This window comes from Hippichthys cyanospilos, chromosome 2 (genome assembly GCF_059441005.1).
Source record: "Hippichthys cyanospilos isolate Australia breed blue-spotted pipefish chromosome 2, RoL_Hcya_1.0, whole genome shotgun sequence".
NCBI classification, from domain to species: Eukaryota; Metazoa; Chordata; class Actinopteri; order Syngnathiformes; family Syngnathidae; genus Hippichthys; species Hippichthys cyanospilos.
This window is the reverse complement of record NC_142370.1, coordinates 10,547,348-10,572,037: the sequence shown is the minus strand read 5'-3', so window position 1 is coordinate 10,572,037 and position 24,690 is coordinate 10,547,348. Positions and strand designations below refer to the sequence as shown.

The window sequence follows — 24,690 nt, the reverse complement described above, 5'->3', positions numbered from 1 at the left end:
AATCTCAACACAACCGAGATTTTTAGATTTTTTTTCCACTGGTCTGATTCCAGTTTAAAGTTCATCTATTCAAAGACGTAGGTTTACCCAGATTCAAGTGTTTGGCTAAAGGAAGGTCTAAAAATGCCTGGAACTAAATCAACTAAGCGCTGAATTCATTCGTTACTTTAGTACTCAAGTAAGTAATGATAGATTTAGGTTATTTCTTTTGCTAATAAGCTTTTGAAGTCATTGATTACTTTAAACAAATACTAATCTAATACTTAAGTTCTAAAGTAATCAATTACTTTAAACAAGTACTAATCAATTACTTTATGTACTTAAAACTAAGTTATTGATTACTTTCGAACTTTAAGTTCCTAAAATAACAAATTGATTTTAGTACTTTAGTATCTAGAGTAAGTATTGAATTACATCAGTACTGTAGTACCTAAAGTAATGACTTTAGGTTCTTACTTTAGCTAATAAGGTTCTAAAGTCATTGATTACTTTACCACTTAAATTACTCAAAGTGATAGATTCCTTTAGTTTCTTAATCTAATTAAGTTCTAAATTAATTGATTACTTTGAACAAGTACTAATCTAATAGTATATGTACTACTTAAGTCACTCAGAGATAGATTATTTTGTTAATCTAATTAAGTTCTAAAGTAATTGATTACAGTTAACAAGTACTAACCAATTGCTTCATGTATTAAAAGCTAAAGTCATTAGTAACTAAAATAACAAATACATTGTAGTACATTAGTACCAAGAGTAATTGATTACTTTATTACCTAAATTAATCAATTACTTCATTACTTTAAGTAATTGATTACTTTAGTACCTAATTCATATAGTACCAGTCGGTCCATCCACGGATTTGATCCTCCGAATAGGATGAAGGCTCTCACAAGCATAAAAATACACATACAAGCTATTGTGGATAGAAGCACAAGTAGGATGAAGTTAGTGCAAAATTGAATTTTCCGATGACGTTTGCCGCCACCTTGTGGTCTTGAACATGTTTCAAAGACCATCCATCCATTTTCTATAGTCGCTTGTCCTCACAAGGGTCGCAGGCTTGCTGGTGCCTATCTCTGCTGTTTTCGGGCTGTAGGCGGTGGACACCCTCAACTGGTTGCCAGCCAGTTGCAGGAGCTTCAAATTCGTGATGGACAAACAATTGAGCGGTGGAGGAAAAAAATCAACTGTAAAGTTAAGAATACTTTGAATTGAAAGGCAGATAATTAAACTGCCATACCACTTGAGGACTTCAGAGTTTTGCATTTACAATAATTACGTACCTTAATAGAGAGCTTAATTTGTATACACCAATTTTGACTGGTTCATGGGAAACGATATGACTGGGCAACGATTCTGACGATGGCGACAACGTTTTAATCGCTGGTAGGACTCATTTTTCAAAAGAAAAAAATGGTCACAGGAGTTATGCTCAAAGACGAACATTGTTTACGCCTGATGAAGTTGCCCCCTGTTGTCCAATCAGCTGTGAGTCCACAACTCTCCCCCACCCACACCGACCACTTCCAGTAGGGGAAGTTAGTGTGTTCCTTTTTTCTTGTGTGCTCTTTTTTATTTGCATGCTTCCTTTTTCTTTTGTGTTTTTTTTTTATCTTGCTTGCTCTTTTTATTGTGTTTTTTTGTGCTCTATTTATTGTGCTTTTTTTCTTGCGTGCTTTTTATTGTGTGCTTTTTATTTTGCTTTTTTGCCTGTTTTTTTTTATTGTGTGCTGCTTTTCTCTATCATGCTCCATTTTTTTGTTTGTTTTTTGTTTGCGATTACCTTAACCCCAAAATGACGGGGTTAAACCACAGCAGATTGTTTCAGATTTTACGAAGGTACACCACGACTGCGAGGTTTATAGCGACACTAATATCTGACAGATTTTTTTTTTTTTTTAACCAGAAAACTCCTCCTTTGAAACGCCTGGATGAGTTTTGTTGGCTCCTTGAGCGCCGGAGCTGAGCGTTCCGCCCCCCCTCCCCGCCGCATCCTCCCGCGATGCACCCCCGCCCATCGCTCCCTCCTCCGGTCGCGGCTCACCTCTCCTCCGCACGCTCAAAACGCTCTGTCATGGCGGCGTCTTCCAACCACGTCCCACCGAGCAAGTGCGGCTGGTGGCCCATATCGGCGATGGACGAGGACGGCAAAGCGACGAGCGACGCCGACGACTGCGACGAGCCGTGCGCGGGCGAACCCAACAAAGACAGACTGGTTCTGTACCACTGGACGCAGTCGTTCGCCTCTCAGAAGGTAAGCTAGCAAAAATGGACGCACCCTTGGCTTGCTTGTGTCTCCGCGGTATGTTTGTTTGGCGTCCTTGTGCATGCGAAACGTGTCATCTTTTTATTTATTTATTTATTTATTGGGGGGGGGGGGGGGGGGGCGCTGCAGTGAACCTGCTCATTTCCTCGACGTGCGGTCAGTATTGAGCGTGTAGCAACGCACGCATCAGCATCATCACCATCCTCCTTTCCCTTTGACTCTCTGATCTCCCTGACACATGACAAGCTGAATAATTGATTCACATGACGTGCAAAAGAAGCCCCCAACCCCCTCTCCTGCACACATGTCCACGTTCCAGTAGATTTGCACTTGCTGTTGTGTGTTGCACGAGGACACGTGAGTGCAGAGGGCAAACAGTTGTCTTTTGGCGAGTCTGGCTTGTCATGCTGCTGACTGCATGGGCGTTCAGCGCATGAGGGCATCACGGTTGGGGGGGGGGGGGGGGGGGGGGGGGGGGGGGACTTTAAAGGGAGTATGTGTATCTTTCACATGCGTCCGTGAGAGCTTTAGGTGCATTATACGGTAAATGCAGCAATACATACTCCTCCTCCAGCTGGCCATAGCTATAACAGACATGACGACCTCCAGAGGAGTGCCACTCCCTATGTAGTATAGTTTAATGATAACTAGACCTACAATTACATTTTAAACTGACTGTTGGTCTCTAAGAGCGCATTTGCAAGTTCATGAAATTTATAATAATTTAATGTATTAATTTTTAATGCTTTTTAATGCCCTGACAGGAACAGTGCCTTTTTCTTTTCAAATTAAGAGCAAATCTATTGGCACAGGAATCATCATATTGCTAAATTGTGTTATAATAAAATATTGAATAAATAATTAAAATAATAAATAAATAATTACAATTTTGATGCGAAACGCTGCATGCCTTTCTTTCCTTAAGTTTGCGCGTTGCCATTAGTGATGCAATTTTCCAGAAGATGAGCCAGAAAGAAAAACGATATTAGATTAACTATCTACTAGAGTTCAGACAGGTATGACACACTACTCTGTTTTGTCTTTTTTGTTATCCAAAAATGTTTTGCACCGGTAAGGTGGTATTTTTCTGAATATTTCACATTTCATCGAAAAAAGTTGAGAACCACCGGGTTAAGAGAGCTGCATTTAATTGTTTAGCATTCTTCGTAGGCATTTATTAATGCTTACGTGATCTATTTGCTACCGATATCAACTTAATAAATTAATCGACAAGTAATCGTTTATTAAATCATTCATCGACTATTTCATAACCAAGTAACCATTGAGAGCAGTGATTCCCAAAAAACGTGCCCTGGCATATTTGTGAGTTGTATTTATTTATAAGGAATAGTCAAGCTTTGTTTATCAATCTATGCCAGCAACTTATAGTGACAGAACATAGAAATCAACTATTAAATGGAAGATAGTAGTGTATATAATTGAGGTGTATTTACATTTTGATGCGATTTTGTTTGGTAGTGTGCTGGGGGATTTTTTTGTTTTTGTTTTGAGCCTTGGATACTTGAGGCGTTGTTTTTCTGCCTCAAGTACATGTCTGTTTAGCGTACCCTGTCAGCAAGAAGTCAGGGCGAGGTACAGGAACAAGAGTTGATGCTATGCACGAATGTAACATGCTGCCAATTTCAAAACAAACCACAACATCCCAAATACCATATGGACAGCAATGCATATGTTTTTTTTTTTTTTAAATCGATCCCTGCTGCATGTAGCGGCATAATGGCTGACCTGACTCGTGACTGATGTCAACAACCTAGCATGGTACTGAAATCAAGTTTAGTTGCTGATTATAATAATTAATAATGCTTTAAAAACAACTAATTATGCTAACATTGTACAGTCAGCCCCCTGCTTACGAGCATCCTGATTTGCGAACATTCCGCCTTACGAGCGTGGATCAGGGAGAATTTTGTCCTCCGCTTACGAGCAAACCTCTCGTCTTGCGAGCATTCCGTCAAACCAGCCATTGACTATGTAGAAATGTTCTCGCCTAACTGCGTCAATATATTCAGCAGTTGCGTCATCTACAATCATTAATAGATACTTATGGCGGTAACGTGAACGCTATTGGTCTTACAATCTCACACTGACTGTCTCACTCACGGTGTCTAAATATATTACCATTTAAGTGTAGTGTTTGTACAGCTAAAGGGAAAAACAGCTGACATGAAATTAAATGTGCCGATTGCAGGACAAAGAATTGTCATTGGTTTAAATGTGTGTTTTTTTTTTAATTAATTGTCAATACATTCCAACCGTTTAAAAAAAAGTGCGAATAATTATCAGCCAGTCAAGGAGACGCCAATATGCTATTGGTCGATTAAGGTCACCCGGTCTCACTCACGGAGATGCTATTGGCCGGCGTCACACGTCAATCACAGAAATGCCGATATGCTATTGGCCGAACGCCTTTATCTAGCTTGATGGGACAGGATGGAAGGAAGTAGACAAAATGAGTGAAAAACGGAATGTTTTGAAGACTTTGCAAACTTTATCTGTTAGACATAGCTTCTAAAATTACTAGCAGCGGTAAAGGAAGAAATAAGAGGATGATGTTTTAGTATCTCCGTGATTTGCACCATGACTGAAAGAGTTACTGTAACACTGTAAGACCAATAGCCTATATGCGTTGCCGTATTAACTCAGGAGGTTAATCTCTGCACCCTATTACGGGTGATGATACAGCGCCATATAATGGTTGCTAGACAAGATTGCATGTCAGGTTAGTCGGCGATCTCCCGATATGCATTGGGACAGCGTCATTGTCGCAATTTTGTGAGTTGTAACCAAAGGTGAACTGACGCTCGAACAAGCCATAAGTGTGCTGCCTAGTAAATGCAACACACACAACCACCTCTCCGCTTCCACCGTGCTCAATTCACGTCGGGAAAAACAGTTGACATGAAATTAAGTGTGCCGATTGCAGGACAAAAAATCGTCACAGATTTAAATGTGTTTTAATCAATAAGATGTCAATACATTCCAACCGTTTAAAAAAAAAGTGCAAATAATTATCAGTCAGTCAAGGAGACGCCAATATGCTATTGGTCGATTAAGGTCACCCGGTCTCACTCACGGAGATGCTATTGGCCGGCGTCACACGTCAATCACAGAAGTGCCGATATGCTATTGGCCGAACGCCTTTATCTAGCTTGATGGCACAGCTGGTTGGGATGGAAGGAAGTAGAGAAAACCCTGACTGAAAAAGTTACTTTGACACTGTAAGACCAATAGCATATCTGATTTACCGTATTGACTTAGAGCATTCATCTCTGTTCATCTCTGCTTATCTCAGCACAAGTCACGTCTTTCCAAAGGTAAAAGTCATTTTTCCTTTGTATTTGTTATTTAATGCAACTGTACAGTAGATTATGTCACTTAATATTAATTTATGTATACAGCGTGATGATTTTACCTAAGGCTTCTGCGCGCGTTGCACGCACTCACGAATTAACATGGGTTTGGATTGCCCGCTATACGAGCAATTCGAGATACGAGCGTAGCCGCTGAACGGATTAAGTTCGTAACCCGGGGGCCCACTGTACTATATGGCTGCTGTTGCCAGTGATTAGCGGCCACTTCAACGTTAGCAGCTAGTAGCACTACGCTCTGTGATTAGCATGAGATGCTAGCAGCGTTAGCAGCTAGCAGCATTCGCTTACTTGCGAGAGCTGTCGGATGAATTTTCAAAGCACTTTTTTCGATGTAAATGACAAAACTAATAGGGTTGCCGTTCCCGCTGATCTCTTTTTGAAGGCTTATTCAATTTTGCTGTTTTAGCCAGCAAAAATTATTACTGTAGTTTTGACATCACTTTGTTCCATAAACCAAATAAAAATACATTGTTCTAAACGCTTTCTCATTTCCAGATTAAAATAGTCTGCTGCTACATATGGATTCAATTTAAGAAAAATAATGTTGATTACAAATGACAAATTGGTATTTCTTATCGAGTGAAAATATGTTTTGTTGTCTTCTGTAATCATAACCATTCCTTAACCACACACTCATAAAAAAATATATATTTTTGTATATATATATATATATATATATATATATATATATATATATATATATATATATATATATATATGATTTTTATCAAAATACCTAATTTTCAGTAGGATATTTGAAAAACTAAATATTTGATAATTGCTGCTCTATTTTCAGTGACTGTCGTCCAGTGACAATATCCACAGATATTGGGTATTAAAAATAAATCATGTTGTTGTTGTACCGTTTCAAAATGAATCGATTAAGGAACAACTATTTTTTAAAAAATCAAGTTATCATTGAGAGCCATTGTTTTACTTAAAATGTCCAAATTTTCTCAACAAAAAATATGTTTCTGCTTAGAAGACGTTTCAGAAAGGCTGGCAAATACATCAAAACATCTGTGATTTACCAATATTTTCAATGAAACTTTTGATAATTAAAAAAAACTACTGAAAAGGTTTTGTAACAATTTAATAGGGAATTAAATTGGAACCAATGAATTGATGGGATAATTGACAGATAATTGAATCTTTGATAGTGACAGTTTTCGATTGCGGGGCGTGCGTTGCGGACGAATTGGCGCTCAGTTTCACTTTCTTGTTCTGTAGAAGACACAGAAGTATTCCTTTCTTTACATTTGCTTCAAAAATATGCGCTCGGGTTTTCGGGAAACCAATTTTATTCATAAAGCATGAGAAAAAGAAAAAGTGAAGGTTCACTTTGTGCCTCCCTGAGCAGATGCCAGAACCACTTGGCACAATGGGTGACCAACGCGGTTACATAACAAAGTGTTGTTGCAAAAGTGGCAGCTTTGTTAGAAATCTCAGTCCAATCAGCCGTTCTGTTAATTTGCAAAAATTGTTCCTTTGCTAATCCCAAATACTCAACTACAGTTTCCACTACTTCATTTCAGTGGAGCCTGAAATAAAATATGGAGATTGGGCATGTTTTTGATTTGACTAAAAAAAACAACAAATAAGACAATAATCATTTGTGTTTCCATTTGAAAACTAGAATGAATGAATCGGATTTCAGCCTAGGGGAGAAGATACAATGTAAACAAATGGAAAGGCCGGCTGAGGTGAAATCAACTTGTTTTTTTCCCCTTTTGACCTTGTAGCATTTGTCCCACACTGAATTTCAGCCTATTCCCAGTAAATATTGCCTGTGTATACTTTCATTTCATATCTCTTTGTTGACGTTACGGCTGTCACCAAAGCTATGCAGTTTAAAGAATATATAGAGTAAAACCCTCACTAATCTAAACAAGACGTTCTGATGAATATTGAGTTTGTGTAATATGATTTAAGCTGCAAAATTGAGACGTTTGAATCGAGCTCAAGCGGCTCCATCTGGTTTTAAATTAAATTCTCAAACATTTCAAAATATAGACAGTGATCCCAAGCTACTTTTCGCCTCGCCTATCGTGCCCTCAGTGCATCGCGGATCTTTTTGGGGTAAAAAAAGCTATTTTGCAGAGAACTGTGAATTTTTACTGCAGTTAACTATAAACGCACTTGCCACGGGCACCCCACGGATGTCAAACTACTGCAGTGCACATATTTACTTAAATCTTAAATCATTAAACCTTATTAAGTGATTGTACTGTTATTCTTTCCCATCCTTTATAGTCTCACAGAGAGCCACGGTTATATCAGTGGCACCCAGAAGTCTAATTCAAGTGAAACTTGTAGTTGACCAAACTTCAAGATTTCAAGAGATTTATTGTCATAACAATTAGAACTTACACTTGAAATTCCAATTTATGACAAAAGAAATCTAGGTGAGAGATTTACCACGCTCTGCAGTTGGCTTCATACGTTTCTCCCGCTAAACGTGTGTGACTTTGAAGAAGAGCAGCTCTCGGGCACGCCTACAAGACACGTGATTGTCTCCCGGCGCGGCCATGGGAGTTGGGGCTGTAGATTACATCTCCTGCCCTCCTGCCCTCCTGCCATTGACCAATGAGGGCAGGTGACACTGCTTCGCGGTTCTTCACTTTTATCAAGGGGAGGGGGGTTTTCAGGTCCCCATTAACTCTTTAAGTGCCATGGATGAGAATTCTTGTTTTAAAATATAAATATATTAAACATATAAAATATATTAAAATATAAGCCAATTGTGCACTGTAATGATAACTGTGACCACTGGATGGCAGTGTATCCACTCATACAACAAAGCTATTACCTACATGCAATATTAAGAAAGGAATTGAAATCATTCTTTCATATGATCCCACCCATATTAAATAGAGTGAAAATGATAAACATATTGCCGAATTAACCGTGAAAAATAATATCTTTCGTTTGTATTTTGTTCTCAAACTGATTTCAAACAAAAACAAAAAAAAGGGGTTTCCAGGGTTAGCAGAATCTTTAGTTAAATGAAACCGCTAATAGGTGAAGTTAACGGTTTTCAATGGATTGTCATCAGATTTTTAGAAAGGACAATATTCCCCAAAATATTTTGTCTAATGCCATCTATTATGCCGTATAGAAATATTGTTTTTGTTGTTGTTTTGGTCTGAATCTCACAGATGCCTTTGAAATTCCAGTAGCCCTCTTTTGTCACCTAGCAGTGGAATTGGAACCCAAAATGTTTATTGTGCTTTACTGGGCCCGATGCCGTATGTTGCAGGTCCGTCTGGTGATTAGCGAAAAAGGTCTGGTGTGCGAGGAGAGAGACGTGAGCCTGCCGTTGCAGGAGCACAAGGAGCCGTGGTTCATGAGGCTCAACCTGGGAGAGGAGGTGCCCGTCTTCCTCCACGGCGACAACATCATCAGCGACTACAACCAGATTATCGACTACTTGGAGAGCAACTTCGTGGGAGGTAAGATTTGGCCGTAAGAGGTATGAAAAGACATTTCAAATATTATTATCAAGTTATTTTTATAACTTGTCGTGTCAGGAAGCAATATCTTTGCAGCCACTCCGGGATTGGTGCCGGGTGTCCACAATATTTGCTGAGGGTAAAGCGATGAAAAAAATAAGCACATTATTTACTTTTAAGGAAATTTAAGTTAATTAACAGGCAAATGTCAAATTGGATTTTTCAAGACAATACTCAATTGACCGCTAGCTCAGTTTATATTAGGAATCAGGTGACAAACTCAATGTCATTTGACATTAGTAAATAATGTGAGAGAAGCATACGCTTTTTTCATGCAAACGTGGGAAACATTGCCACCTGGTGGTAAGATGATAACATGCTTGATTTGACTTGGAATCAAAAAAGTGCTTGACTTTTTAAATGTTAATATCGCTGACGATCATTTTAATTAATCGTGGCAGCCAATATCGTGATAGAGGCTGAAATTCAATCAATTGTGCAGCCCTGCACGATTTACATGATATCCTCTGTTTTAGTAATAGTCTTGCGTGTGAACAAAGATGGACTTGGACATTGGTGCAGCCTGCTCGCTTCTTTTATTGAAAATAATGCGTAACAAATACAAGCTGCTGTTAGCGCAAACAGGCACTTGCTGCTTACAACCAACTGACATCCACCTTCTAGCCTGTATGGTAATTATTCTAAGCAAGAATTTGTGCATGTGTGCGTCAAAACTCGGCTTTTGTGGTTGACAATCTTGGTGTCGAATAAAATAACAATCTTGCATTATCGTATCAGTTGGTTGGTTGTCCATAAGATGGACACTCTCAATTCAATGTCACTCCACCCAGAGTGTGTTCATTCCATAGATGTGCGTAAGCGATACGCCGAAATCAGTTGCAGAATCTGTGCGACAGGGAGCAGACGAGACAGGATTTGTTTTGAGTTTTTTAATGATCCTAATCCGGGATGAAAAGGCTTTTTTTTCTGTGGAAGTGGGGGACGAGAGCGAATATCATCATCCTTTGCTATGTATAGCTTGTATGCACGGAGCTTTACATGGCAAAGTGTGTGGGGATGGCCTGCCTTATATAATTGTCCATTCAGCCATTATGCTGTCACATAGTCAGACCAGGAAAGACTGCCGATAACCGCACAAGTCCCTCATCTTCATTTGGTCTGCAGCCATGCATGAAAAGTCACATAGTCCAACATAAACACTGACCAGAAACTTCTCTGTGTATTTTAAAAGATTCATAACGTTTTCTTTCTTCAAATGGCATCCCGTTTTTCGGGAAAGAAAACTGGATTTTTATTTTCAAATAACAAGGCACTGTGCAGATCCACATTGGAGCGCGCAAACATTTTTTTTTTTATAGTTTTATTATCCTTATTAGTTATTAAATCAGTAGTAACTAAATTAAATGCCAAAAATATCTTTAAAAGATGAGATTTTAAATACTCTAGATATGAAATAATTTTGCTTGATGGGCCTATATTAAGGATGACCTTTTCATTTCTCACCTGCAGATTCGGTGGCTCAGCTGATCCCCGCGGCCGACTCGCCAGTTCACGAGCGAGTGCAGCAGTACCGCCGGCTCCTCGACGGCCTCCCCATGGACGCGTACACGCACGGCTGCATCCTCCACCCGGAGCTCACCACCGACTCTATGATCCCAAAGTACGCCACTGCGGAAATACGTCGTAAGTGAAGCCGACCCCTCGCATCGTGCAGGAATCACATCGCTTCTGGGTGTAATTCCACTCTCGGCCACTAGATGGTGCCACGCCATCTGTTTTGTTTGGCACACAGTTTTCAAATAAAAAAGTATGTCAATTATGTAGATCAATTATGTTACAAGGAAAGAAGTGTCACGTTATGTGGCCTTTTCCCTTTCCGTAAAAGCTCTCCTAGGACGATAGTTTTGCTTTGTCTCTCCACGTGAACCCCAAATGATGACGATAAAGCCCGTCCGGCATTTCCTGTTGTGCTTTTGCGATCGCAGGACATTTGGTCAACGCGGCCACGGAACTGATGAAGTTAGACCACGAGGAGCCTCAACTGACAGAACCATACTTGTCCAAGCAGAAGAAGCTCATGGTCAGTTCTGCGCATGGCTTTTTGTGCGTGACTGGTATTTGCCCACTGTGTTGACATTTCAGACCGGGATGTTGTTGTAGGCAATAAACAGAACGACTAGTAAATGGGACTTGTTTTCCTGTATCATCCTAATCCGTTGACAATTTAGTTTTGTTAAAATAACATAGAGTTGATCAAACATTAGCCCAGGGCTGCAGGGAGAGTCAACGGCCGCTCACAATACTCTGATGCACTGCGTGTTGTGTGTTGTACAAGAGACTAAAATTCTTGCCCAAAAAGAGGCACACATCTTTTTGGCCTCCATACTACAGCAGATAACTGGGCATGGAAAAGAAAGGTACGCAACGTTTCATAAAATACGTACAATGTCCGTCGGGGTATAGAAGTTAAATCCCACTCTGCGGAATTCACCCACCGCGGGGTTGTTCCTGTCCCCGCTCTCCGTGAAAAACGAGAGCGAACCGGATCAGCCCTCGTCGAGCCCTAAAAGTCCAAAAATGAACTACCGCCACTAACAGGTAGCTGGAAGGCGGTAACCGGCCCACACCTACTTTCAAGTGACTCGATGTTTGAAATGAACTCTTGCAGGCCAAGATCTTGGACCACGACAACGTCAACTACCTGAAGAAAATCTTGGGGGAGTTAGCAATGGTTTTAGACCAAGTGGAGGCCGAACTGGAGAAAAGGAAACTAGAGTACCCAGGTAGGGCGGCACGACAACCCTGCGTCCCGTCGGCAAAGAGTACAGCGCTGTGGTTTCCCCCGGCAGGTGAAAAGTGTGAGTTGTGGCTATGCGGACCGGACTTTACCCTCGCCGATATCTGCCTCGGAGCCTTGCTGCACAGGCTCAAGTTTTTGGGACTTTCTAAGAAATACTGGGAGGACGGCAGTCGGCCCAACCTGCAGTCCTTTTTTCTGCGCGTGCAAAAACGCTACGCTTTCCGCAAGGTCCTGGGCGACATCCACACCACGCTCCTCTCGGCCGTCCTGCCCAACGCCTTCCGGATGGTCAAAAAGAAACCGCCCTCGTTCTTCGGGGCCTCCTTTCTTATGGGCTCCCTCGGCGGCATGGGCTACTTTGCCTACTGGTTTTTAAAAAAGAAATACATGTAGTGAATGCTCTCTCCGTGTGTTCGTGTCTGTGTACATGTGAGACCTTGGAACTTTTCCGTAACGTTTGACGACTGCGGGAAAAGCGTACCGAATATAGGAAACGACCGTACTTAACCGGGCGAGTAAAATGACACTGCTATATGAAAACATTCCATAACAAGGCCTTCTTGACTGCACATTTTCCCGTACTCGCCGCCGCCATTGAGCTCCTTTGTGTTTGACCTTGGTTGAAGGCATTACACACACACACACACACACAAAAAATAAGTGTTAAGTGAACTTGGCATGCCACAACTTACTGTATGTAGTCATTACAGCTGCTAAAAGCACTAAAACACAGGAAAATGTATCGTTGCCCAACGAGGGCTTGTGTGGAAAAACAAATGGCACTTACCGCAAACGTCAATTTAGAAAACAAATCATTAAGCCATAAAGGTTCTCCAGAGCTAAAAATTCCTCGGGAGTGGAGAGTAGAACTTTTCAAGAGCTTATGTGTTGCCACCAGCACGGGACGAAAGGAAAATGCAATATTCGCACTGCTATAATTACGCTATTTTTTTCAAAGTCGTTGGTTCTTGTAAGATTGCAACAGTTTTTTTTTTTTCTGTGTGTTTTTTTTTAATATCTTGACTTTATATGGAAGGAATTAGGGGCACGTCTCACAATTCTGACATTATTCTCAGAGTTCTTATCTCAGATCTTCCTTCTCCGAATTCTGATTGCTCAGAATTTTTCAGTTATTCTCAATTATTATATCTTCAATTCTTCTCAGTTCCACTTTCATAATTTTTACTTTAAAGTCAGATTTTGAAGCCAGCATTTTGACTTCATTCTCAGAAGTCTCAGACAAAATTCTCGTCAAAATTCTAAAGTCCGAATTCTGAGGCGAGAATCCCATCGCCCTTTTCTTTTCTACAGTCAAACTTCTGACAAGTCTCAGAATTCTGACTTTAAAGTGAGAAGTGACTTTATTCTCAGAATTATGAATTCTGAGAATTATGAATTCTGAGAATAAAGTCCGACTTCTGAAAAGAAAGTCCGAATTCTGACTTTAAATTCGGAATTCTAAAATTAGACTTTTGATAAAAGTCTGAATTAAGGTAGGAAATGTTGACTTGTCACAATGCGGAGAATTCGGACATAAAAGTGAGAATCGGAATTCTGACTTTAAATTCAAAATTCTCAAATGAGAATTCTCACATTAAAGTGAGAATCCCGCTAACCCGTTTTCTTCTTCACTGGCCTTTCTTCACCTTAAAATGAATCGCTCCATGCTAGAAATTCAGTCATTCTAAATCAAAATATTTTTTTTTTTCTCATCAGATAAACACTATATCCTGAAACATTTGACTATTGATCAAAATTTAACCCTTGAAAAAAATAGATTCTCATTGGAGCACAACTTTTAAGTAAAACAAAAAAAAATACAAATTGATGTAAAATGGAGACTTAATATTGAGATAATACTCTATAAAAATGAGTTAATAGGCCAGATGATGAATTTCTTGAAAATGTCGGTTATCTCAGAAATACTGTACCAACTTATTTGCATAAAAAGACTACACCTTTGTCTCCAAAAAGGTAGCTGAAGAAGTATGACTTACATCTTAAAGCTTTAAAATCTCAAAACAATATTCTTTAATAATAAAAACTAATAATATTCTTGTAGAAACCTAACTTTATTCTTCAAAAATATGAGTTTATTCTTGTACAGTTATATTTTTTTTCTCAGAAAAGTGCAAGTTTATTCACGTAGTTGTTTGTTGCTCTTTTTTTTTTTAATTCCTGTGAGGGTTCAGACCCTTCTGTCAAATACGGATGAATCCGAAAAAAAAAAAAAAAAAAATTTGCACAATTATGGATACGGGCCCATGATTGTAACCGCCATTTCCAAACATAACTGTCCAACACCGGGTGAAGCTTGAGCATTCCCGGCAGGAGCAGGGGTGCATTTTTTTTCCATGTGTGTCTAAATGTTGGGCTCCCCGGCGATAATGGGCGGGAGTCGATTTGCGATCGTCATGGCAATATCCCCGTTGAGTGTTCAGACTTTTGTCAAGTCACGCCTCAATGGCGGTGTTTCACAATCATGGTTGAGCCGCCGCTTAACGCAGCACACCACCGGACAGAAATTGGCACAATAAAGAGTACATCAAGGTGCCTTCAATGAGACACAAGTGAAGATGGCGTCTTTTTGGAAATACAAGTTCTCACAGGCCTGCAACTCTTTATTTTAATGATGTATTCATGACCAATTTTCGTTCAATTACATTTTTGTCTTTTTTTTTTCCAAAACAGGACATTATTTGAAATTCACAACGGGAAAAATGCACAAACAAAATTGAATTAAGATTACTGGTTTGATTCGCAACATGTTTGACAACTGTCCAAAATGTTGAGGATCGTTTTCCAAAGTAAAAGCAAATGTTTGCTGAGATAATGATTGCGGAGATAATGTGTCTGCTTTCATGGAGGATGACAGAAATTAGAGAAAATTTACTGTGGATAGCCTGTAATTCTGTGAATTTTGAGTATTTTAGATAATGAGTAGGAAAAAAAAAAGATTGTTTTCAAACGATCATTGCACTGTTTAACCACAAACAAAGAGAGTTACACCTTAGAACGACCACAAAGCTAATCAAAAATAATGCAAAAGGCCACAGACAGGTTGACAAATATCATATTTGTCGACATGCTAATGAAAAGATTTAAGCAATGGATATTTGAACACATGTACGTGCGCGTCAGTCCATGGAGCCAAGATTGTAATCATTTCAGAAATATATTCTTTATCCTCTGCATAAAATGGCTGTGCTGCATCTTACCCAATTGTGCAGTCATGAAAGTCTTTTTCCTTTGGCTCTATAGCACCAGATTATACTGCCCTCTGTTGGGCAGGTTGCACATTGTGATGCAACAGGTTCACCAATCTATTATTCAACAACTTATTGATTCTTTCACTGCCAACCCAGTTAAAAAGGGTTTGCGACTTGTGAATTTATTTTCTTTTAGACATTGCTTCGCTTACAAATGTTCAAATCCTCGGATTTTAGCCTCTGTATCAAAGATCTTCAAAAAAATCTGCTTTTAATTTGGAAAAAAACACAAAAGTCAGTAAATCATCATCAATACACACTTTTTTGCACTAATGTCCTCTTTTGGAGATGGAAATGTATTTTCTTTTATTGAATGCATCAATTAATCAGTAATTTTACATATTAACTGATTTTTGAAAAAAAGCAATATTTGCAGCTTGAGTTATTCACAGTTTCTATAAAGTACAATTCAAAATCATTCATTGGAAGGCCAGTTAAAATGGAATTTTGTCGTCTATGGCTGTCATTGGTAGTGAATGAGTTTAACAGAAAGATGTTGGGGGTTTTAATAATTATTTCAGACGATTTAAGAACACACGCAGTTGAACTTGTAATTGCAAGGCATTTAAAAATCAAGGATCCCTTCTCAATTTAATCACAAACGTATAAAGGTTACAAAATATGAAACTCTTTTTGCTGTAAGAATGGCAAGCCTATAAATATAGCATTGAATTGCTCTGTCATTACACATCGCTGGCACAAGGAATCACATGACCTCGGCGACGCTTTCAGTTCTGACATTCGCATCGACATACAGTACAACTTGAACTCATGACACAAACGTGGCGAGGTTACTATTGGCTTGATGTGATGGATTTTTAGTTTTGGAATCTCAACTATGATCGAATGGCTGTGTGTTGACAACAAAAGTGCACATTCGATAAAGAATCGAAGCGGGGGTGGGAGGGCATCCAGCACATCTTTCATTATCGGAAAGTGATGAGAACAGATTGTGACAGCAGCAGAAAAATCTTGGAAGAATTTTGCGTTGCTTTTAACACTCATTAGTTGTATTTGTGAGCATCGGTTCTGTGTTGACCGGCCATGGATTTGTTTGTTTTTGTTTGTTTGTTTTGTTTACGTTTCCATTTAGAATCGAAAGTGCAGCACGGAAATAAAAGGGCATTGAGTTATTTTTCAAGAGCACTGCGCGGACGATTCAGAACACAAAGTTGATTAACTGCAACGCTACACTGGCAACACACCATTGAGGAACGTGTCAGTGATCTTATGTTAATTTAACTTAAACTGGTTTCATTGCGATTCCGTCGTTAAGAAGCCCGTAACCTCATGCGTCACGCGCACACAGTCGCCAAAATCTACTTGTGATTGTGGCCGTTATATCTCACGATATGTGTTTATTTTCTACTTTTTATTTTTTATATTTATAAATATATATGCATTTATTTATGGTGCTTTTTATGATGTTTGTTCATAAGCCTTAATTTATTCAGTTGCCATCAATGACAAAATAAATGCTTAAAAAAAGACAAGTCCTTGTGTTTCTATACAGTTGATATACAGTTTTAATGTAATTAACATCCAATTGCTAGCTTTGTCTTTAAAATTACTCAGACAGGGCACTTTGGACAACATGACAATTGGGAAAGGTATGACAAATGCTCTCAATGTTTATAAAAAGTGCAAAAAGATTCAACAATTTCAATTTATTCAATGTCTGTGGCACATGTAAACGCATCACAGGAAATTACGGTGTTATCTTGCCAGTTTGATGAAGCACAGAAAGCATCAGACGAACAAAAATACTACTTGGATAAACCTCTGAAAAGTTTTGAGATGGTGTCTCAAACAGTCTTGACTTCACATGGAAAATCACAGGCTTTGGCTGAGACAAGTGCAACAGCTTACAGCCACAACAAACCTTTTGCAGACAAACCACCAAAAATCCCCTTTGAGGAAGCCCTAAATAAGTATGCTAAAAATACATTTTGCGATATGCGGGGGGACGGTATGTACTGTGCATACTGTACTATTATTCCTCCAAATTCTCATTTTTAAAATTATTTTGACTGTTTGCTGTAAAACTGCCTGCCCCAAAATTCAAATTTTGACTAAATTCCTAAAAATGTTATTTGATTGAATAACTTTGATTTATTTCCCTCATCATTTTTTATATATTTCTTATAGTATTCTATCCATAGTGTAGGATTTATTTTTTTTTTTTTGTATTCCTCCCAATATATGGATTTTGTCTCTGTAAACCTTGGGGATTACTTTTCCCATTCCATCACAACTTTTTTTTTTTTTTTTTACATATTTTTATTATATTGTGGCTTGTATAAATTGAAGTTTCTCATGTTTAAATCTTGACTTTTTGTTTTAATACGCCTTTTTATTGTCATACTACAATTTAAAGAGTACAATCTTTCTCATGTTTGATAAATATTTAGCCCATGTTCACCATAAAATTGTCAAAACAGTAAATATTTCCCAGTTTCGATTGCCTTCTATAAAAGCAGACAAATAACAATTTGTGTTGGGAAAAAAAATCCAACTGTTACATGCAACAGATTTCCATTTGAAAAGCAACGGTCAGCATTGTTGGCTTGTTTTCTGATGTTATACACCAAACCAGAAAATACATACTTTTGTGCACTTTCTGCATTAACATTTCTAAACACCGACCCCTCTTACAGTATAAGGATGAATTTTTTTGTTTGTTTGTTTGAATACATTCCACTGATAACATGAGAAAATAATCAACAGACATTTTGTTAAAACAATCGTTCGTTTTCCCACTTTGTTTTCTATGGCTTTGGTCGAAGAGCACTGGATTTCTGTAATTGGACATGGTTTTGGCACCACCTGGTGGCACTTTGTTGCCATGCAACTATGTAGACGTGACCGTCAGGACCTACGTTTGGCAATTTGAGGCAGATTTGCTCAAAATCAAATAATGAACAACACATCAAGGAGAAGGCATGACGTTGTAAAATAATACTGATGTGTTTAGGGGCACACATTTTGTGGTATATTTATGGTTTCGATCAATGGTTCTCAAATAGGGCTATGCCAAGGCACACTCCAGGGGTGTGAGATTTTGAAATACAGTACTGTATATTGAAAAAGCAGCATCCATGAGAAAAACAAAAAGACTTCAAATATTTATTGAATTATGTAAATGTTTCAGGAAATTATGCCATACCTTTATAAAAACGAGTTTATATTCAGTAAGCCATTCAATTTTATTATCCCCAAAACTTCCCTAGTGAAAATCATTTTAAATTAAGTAAATTATTTGGTCAAGTTCAGTTGATTATTTCTTTTGAGACCAGATCTTTACTATGGTCCCGGGATGCTTCATATTGATAATTCCATGTGCACAAATCCTCATTTATATTGAAGAATGTGCAAACACCGATGCCAAGTATCAGTGCTACCTGGCCTTAATTCAAGGTATCAAGACTCAAAATGGTACTAGTATCAGCCGCTCTGTTGGAGTAGTTTTACAAACTAGAAATTACAAATCAGAAGAATAAATAAATGCCATTAGCTTTTAAGGGGAAATTGTATATTGGAATAAATACCTCTTTCTTTAGAAAGATATGGGGGGAAATTGTGTGTAACAAAAATACTAGCGGTATCGGTACTTGGTTATCAGTATTTACTCAAGAGTAATTGTACTAGTATCTGTTTGAAAAAAAGTGTTATCAAACATCCCTATCTATAATATAGTGATTTTTTTTTTAATCTTTGTATTTCCAAATAGTTCCGTTCTCTTTCAAGTCCTTTTATTTTTTTCTCCAACCAAAACACTTTGTGCTGGTTAATTAAGGATACATTATTTTGGATATATGGTACAAAAATGACAAAAAAGGTAGAGAACCACTGATTTAAACTATAAAGATAGGCAATTATAAACCCTTGTCAAGAAACGTTTGGGGTGTTGCTGTAGTGTCGTATACAATTAGAACCAAGAGGTAATGGCGGTTCAACAGGATTACCGCATTTCTCACGAGTACAAATTGTTTTTGTTTTTTTTTCCCCTCATTTTCAACCCCCTTATTGGGGGGGGCGACTTATGACCGCATAACTCAAAAGAGACCACATTTTTCCACATCTCTGTTTGAATAGCATTCATTTGAATTTGGTAATACCATGTCATTTACATTTTAGAGCGTTTTTAGAGAAAATCCCAAAATTCATCAAGCGCCACCTAATAACCTCTTTGTTGTCGACAGCGAGGCTGCGTGGCTCATTTCTTCAATGGAGTTTGACACATTACTAAAAGGAAAGGACGGCTTGACTTGTCTCCTTCTGCCCGTGAACATGTGCTTCAACATTCGCGTCTACGCGCACGCGTACATTCCCTCGCACTTGTTCCCATCTCCCTCATAACTGCAACAGTATATTATCCGATATACAATGTAGAAATGCCTCTAAATACCGTCATTTTGTCATTTTAATAGCATCTACCATGTGTTTTAATTGAACGGCCATGATCTATGTAACCACTGAAGTCAGGATTAGACTTATAATCGCGTTTTTGTATAATTCACCCAAATTGAAATAAACAAGGGGGGGTCGACTTATAAGCGAGGTCGCCTTGTACTCGGAGAAACGCAGTAGGCTGACGAGTATCTTAAATAAAATAGAGACGCTACTGTACATTGGGGAGGAAAGCAGAAAAGCTCTGCCCTTACACCGCAGTCAGCGAAACATCTTCCTATCCGCAATAACTTAAATTGGAGTGTAGTGGATGAAACCATTAAGTGTGCTGCTTGTGTTCTTTGAGTCGGCGCTGCGGCGGCAGTCCCGGCGACAAGGGCTTAAGATACCAAAGGCGATACGTCAAGTACCAAGCCAGCATCCCGCCGGCGGTGCCCAGCACCTTGTGAGACACGTCGTGGAAGTAAACCGACGTGCAGATAAACATCCACACCCAGATGATGACTATGAGGTTAAGCGCCACGTACAAGAGGTTGAGGACCGTCCTCGGTAGCGGGGACATACTCGCCGTCTTCAGGGAGGCCATGGGCGCGGTTTCCTCCACGATGAAGAGCGCCGAGTAGGTCAGGATGAAGGAGTGTCCCGAGATGTCGTAGCCGTGCCAGTGGAAGCCGGCGCGCCTGCACTCGGCTTTGGAGGCAAACTGCTCGTTCCTCACGTCCATGGAATCGGTTTGAAAACACGAGCCGGTCACATCCTCGATGTAGAAGAAGGTCTGAGTGCACACGTACCACACGACCGTGGCCACCGCCAGGGCGAGGAGTCGTCGGCCCAGGACCAATGCGTTTCTGCTGAAGGCCGTGGTGGAGAGGAGCACGAAGGGAGTCAGCAGGAGTAGCGTCCACCCCCACGACACTTTGACAAAATAGCTGAAAGAGCAAAAAAAAAAAAAAGGTGCTCGTACTCACTCGACCTTTCTACGGTGGACATTTTGTGTGTGTGTGTGTGTGTGTGTGTGGGGGGGGGGGGGGGGGGGGGGGGGTATCTGTGGCCATTCGAGCTACATAACTAAGATATCCTGACATTTACTTATTAACTTATTTATTATTTCAAAACTATTCTAACATTAATGTGACCAGAAAATTTATCGGAGGAATACTGACGCCAATATTTGGTATCATCATATAAAAAAATTAAAAAAAATTGTCTGATGACCCATAATAAAGCAATGCAAAACAGATCACTTCAGGGAACTGCGTATTCTAAATTTCAATTAACCCTACAAGAGATTCTGCTGACCATAGGAAAACACTTTGTTTTTTATTTAACTCACTATCGATTCTTGTTTAGTTTTTTTTTTTTTTTTTTTTTTTTTAAATAAAATGTATGACATATATTACTTGTTTATAAGTCTAAGATACTTGGAAAATTAATTAAAATTCTCATTTTCATAGATTAGGTTACAGGCCTTGAGATTTTTTTGCCCCATCAGTATTTTAGAGTAATGATAGTATTAAAAATAAATGTGCCAGAAGTGAAAATGATCCCAAATCGCCTACAATACATAGTAATCAGTGTAATCTATAGTAACACACATATATAGCACATATCATCAATATATTTCTGCAATACTAGATCAATACAAATTCATGAGAAATTGTACACCGCAAACTACCTTGTTGACAGTCGGGCCAGCACTGGCTTATTGTATATGGAAAAGTCGCTAAATGCCACTAGAATCTGTAGATAGGTGTGTAATGGGAGTCAGGACGCCCCTGCCACAATTTTGCTGCGCTTCTGATTACATCCCGAATAGAAATGCATTTGCAGTTTTGGTATGCTTTTCCTGACATTCCATTCTTTCTTTCTTCCAAGACCACTTTTCAAACTTCAAGTTGATGGGGGCAGTCGTGACCTCCGGTCAAACGCAGACATCACATTTCGTGTGTGTAAATGAATAGTAACTTTTTCTTCCCTCCACGCATCAAAAGGAAAAGAGCTCATTCACAACAGCGATTATTTTTTTATTCTCATTCACATCTGACGTCCTCCCCGGTGGTCTAAATACATTTAATGTTAAACCGATCTGAACTGCCATTATTTTTGAAAAACTCCCAAGTAACCTAAAACCTCTGAACAGTAGCTGGTGTACATAGATATATTTGAAAACACGCCAATTATGAAGCAATACTACCCCAACCCGCCCTAAACATAATTAACACCTCAGCCAGTTAAAAGTTAAAAAAATATAGGCTGACCTCCACAGGTTCACAACAAACTAGCCACTTTAGCTCTACTCACACGTTGAGGAAATTTCTTCTACTGCTGAAATAAGTCTGCGGAACGAGCTGGAGCTCTTTTAGAATGGAGCCCACGACGGAAATGAGCAAGAACATCCACGGGAATTTATGCCTAACGGCTGGAATCCTCCATAAAGTCACCAAATTGCACACGACGACGTCCACCGCCGCCATGTTGACAGTATTGTATGCCGGGATGAACTTCTTCTGCGCTTTGTTGGACGAGGGAATGCTTCAGGGAGCTCTTTGTCGCCCCTTGCTGGTGAGAAATGAAATTGAGTTTATGCTGCTTTCGAGAAAAGTCCGAAATCATATCGATCCAGCTCGGATTATCCTCTGTGTTTCAGGCAAATGTAAACAACAAAAATGTCTGCTTTCGATACATTGTTTGATGTTCTGGCTCATGACAACGCATTTGGAACTACAACATTTATTTCCTTCATTTGTATATACATAAGGTATGGTACTATCTTAAAAGCTGTTCACTCATTTCACTTCATGCAGGGAGATTGCGACCTATTTTAATGCATTTATTACGTGTGTTATAACGTGAACGTTTTAGGAGTTTCATACCAGGTTTAAAGCTTCAATGCAGGATGTCAACTGGCCTAGGATTTTTCAGGGCCTGTCTTTTGAATGAAACGATCAAGTGGAATTTTGCTGTGATTGACAGGAATAACGTTATGAAAAATTACCGCCACACCCATATTGGATTGTTTCAGGCCAGGGTTGGAGTCATAAATAAGGGTCAGGGTTTAAAATTACGGTTTCAAGTCCAGGTTTGTGTATCAAACAAGTGTAACGTTTTTAAAAGAGGATTTCACACCAGGATTGAAGTACAGTAACAAACAGGGTTAAAGGTTTTCAAATTTAGGTGTAAAACGCCATGTTGTCTTCCATATGGCACAGTTGCAAAACTAAGTAAAATGAGTTATTTTTCAGTTGCTCAAGTTTTACAAACCAATGAGCAAACAGGAAGTGATTAAAAATACACAAAGTGCTTTGCTTTTCTCATAATTTGAGAAGAGGTAAATGATCATAAATCAGTTTATGAGGGCATTTTTGACAACTGAACCATTTTAGCATGTGATTTATTTACAATAAAAACAAACATTTGCTTCATGAACTGCACTTAAGGCAACGATCCAGATAGCCAAATCTTCCCTTTTAACACAATACTCAGAAAAAAACTCCATTCATTGTAATTCCAACAACTTTTAAAAATACAATTCAAAGGATCAGATCAGAAAAATAATACACTGTTGATTTGGGCCTTTTTTTTTTTTTTTTAATATTGTACTCCAACAAAACTATGTATACAATCAGGAGTTGGAGCATTTGAGTTCACTCCTGAAAAGTTTCACGGTTTCAAATATTCAAATTCACTCAAAAGAGGAAAAAAAACAACCCAAAGAAAACAATAATCAAGAAGAACATTGCCATTTAAAACCACTCCATAAGGAATCAATAAATAAAAGATGCAAAGAAAAGCAAACTTGGAGATAATATCAAGAAACACAAAGCCTCATAACTATTCAATGGCGGACGCTTCCAAATGTGGACAGTGCTTATCGGCTGCACTGGAGTGACTCAGGTCATCTCATGAGAATCCCGCCTTCATGAAATGAATGAGGGTGGACAGTTACACTACAGTTTCATTTGACTTTTCGATGCTGTCACTCAAACCGCTGGAAAAAGTTCAAACACTGTCGGGTGTGAAAATGCAGTGGTGCCTTAAATATGAGTCAAATTCCTATAATAAATAACAAAATACTTCCTGTACTGTAATCAAACTTCCCTATTGAATAGAATATGAACGCGCCCACAGTTTATTTATTTTAATTAATGAGAAGTCTATCAGAAGAATAGCATGCTATATCATTGTACTTCAGAAAACAATAACACAACTAAATTGGCAAACAGTTTGTGCATTGTGGTGTCACGTTTCCATTCGTAGGCTGGTTCCATTACGGTATCTTGGCAGACAGGGGGAAGCATAATACAGTCATTGGGTGGGGCTCTCCCACCAGACAGGTGTGTTTGTGTCTGTCTGTCAGGCAGAGGGACTGACATTTTTTTTAACTGGAGTACATTTATATTTATTAAAATGGTAATTGCCATCATAATTCACAACACAGTCCCTTTCCAAAAAATAAAGCATTTGAATAAAAGGCTGCAAGACGGCCGTTTCACCCTGCTGACTCGGGACACTCCACAAGACAAACTCAAACATGTTACACATGAAATATTTCAGAATGAGGGAACCATGAGTGTGCATTTGCAGCTCGGTGACAAAGAAAAGTGGCAGGAAATCACACTGTGCAAAAGTTTGGCCCTCCTGGCGCTTCACCTCACCCGCCGAATGCGTCGAGGCGTCATGCTGCGGCCTTCGGCGAGCCGTTGAGCGTGCATCGGCCGCTGCTCGTTTCCCGCTTTTGGCACGTCGGTCGTGGCCAACGCCGGCAGTTGGCTCATCTCCCGGAGGGGCCGTGACTTATGGACACGCTTTGAAAAAGGATGAAGAGGAAAAACGTCGGTCAAAAGTTGCCCAAGAAATAAATAACCGTCTGATGGGATGATGAGCCAACCTGAAGATGGACATCCATGATGCAAGCAGGTGGGCGGAGCTAACAGTCCTGCACAAAAAGTAATCACAGAGTTACACGATTGGACATGAGAAGTCATTGTGACCAAAAAATACATTTTAAATAGCTGATACATAATTTCATGAGTTTGTAACGGGCTATAAATACAAAAATCCATTTTAAATTGATTTT

At 39.1% G+C, this 24,690-nt stretch overlaps 3 protein-coding genes across 22 annotated transcripts in view; 1 reads left to right on the top strand and 2 right to left on the bottom strand.

The window, feature by feature from the left end:
- The first annotated feature begins 2,027 nt into the window (after window positions 1-2,027).
- gdap1l1 (ganglioside induced differentiation associated protein 1-like 1) lies at window positions 2,028-12,336 on the top strand. The gene is made up of 6 exons (XM_088407546.1): window positions 2,028-2,257; window positions 8,921-9,113; window positions 10,644-10,817; window positions 11,120-11,214; window positions 11,803-11,917; window positions 11,984-12,336. Exons 1-6 carry the CDS (start codon window positions 2,078-2,080, stop codon window positions 12,325-12,327), a joined length of 1,101 nt encoding a protein of 366 aa, XP_088263672.1. The 5' UTR covers window positions 2,028-2,077; the 3' UTR covers window positions 12,328-12,336.
- Window positions 12,337-16,700: 4,364 nt separating this feature from the next.
- fitm2 (fat storage inducing transmembrane protein 2) lies at window positions 16,701-22,089 on the bottom strand. The gene is made up of 2 exons (XM_088407547.1): window positions 21,915-22,089; window positions 16,701-20,542 (listed from the first exon to the last, which is right to left on the bottom strand). Exons 1-2 carry the CDS (start codon window positions 22,085-22,087, stop codon window positions 19,933-19,935), a joined length of 783 nt encoding a protein of 260 aa, XP_088263673.1. The 5' UTR covers window positions 22,088-22,089; the 3' UTR covers window positions 16,701-19,932.
- Window positions 22,090-22,985: 896 nt separating this feature from the next.
- Window positions 22,986-24,690, bottom strand: part of LOC148427215 (rap1 GTPase-activating protein 1-like) — a 52,837-nt gene continuing 51,132 nt past the window's right edge. For all 20 annotated transcript variants that reach the window (XM_088406685.1, XM_088406616.1, XM_088406583.1 and 17 more), the window contains 2 exons: window positions 24,502-24,549; window positions 22,986-24,418 (listed from right to left, as the gene is read on the bottom strand). In XM_088406685.1, coding sequence (XP_088262811.1) covers window positions 24,541-24,549 — 9 coding nt within the window. In that variant the 3' untranslated portion in view covers window positions 22,986-24,418; window positions 24,502-24,540. The remainder of the gene's footprint in view (window positions 24,419-24,501; window positions 24,550-24,690) is intronic.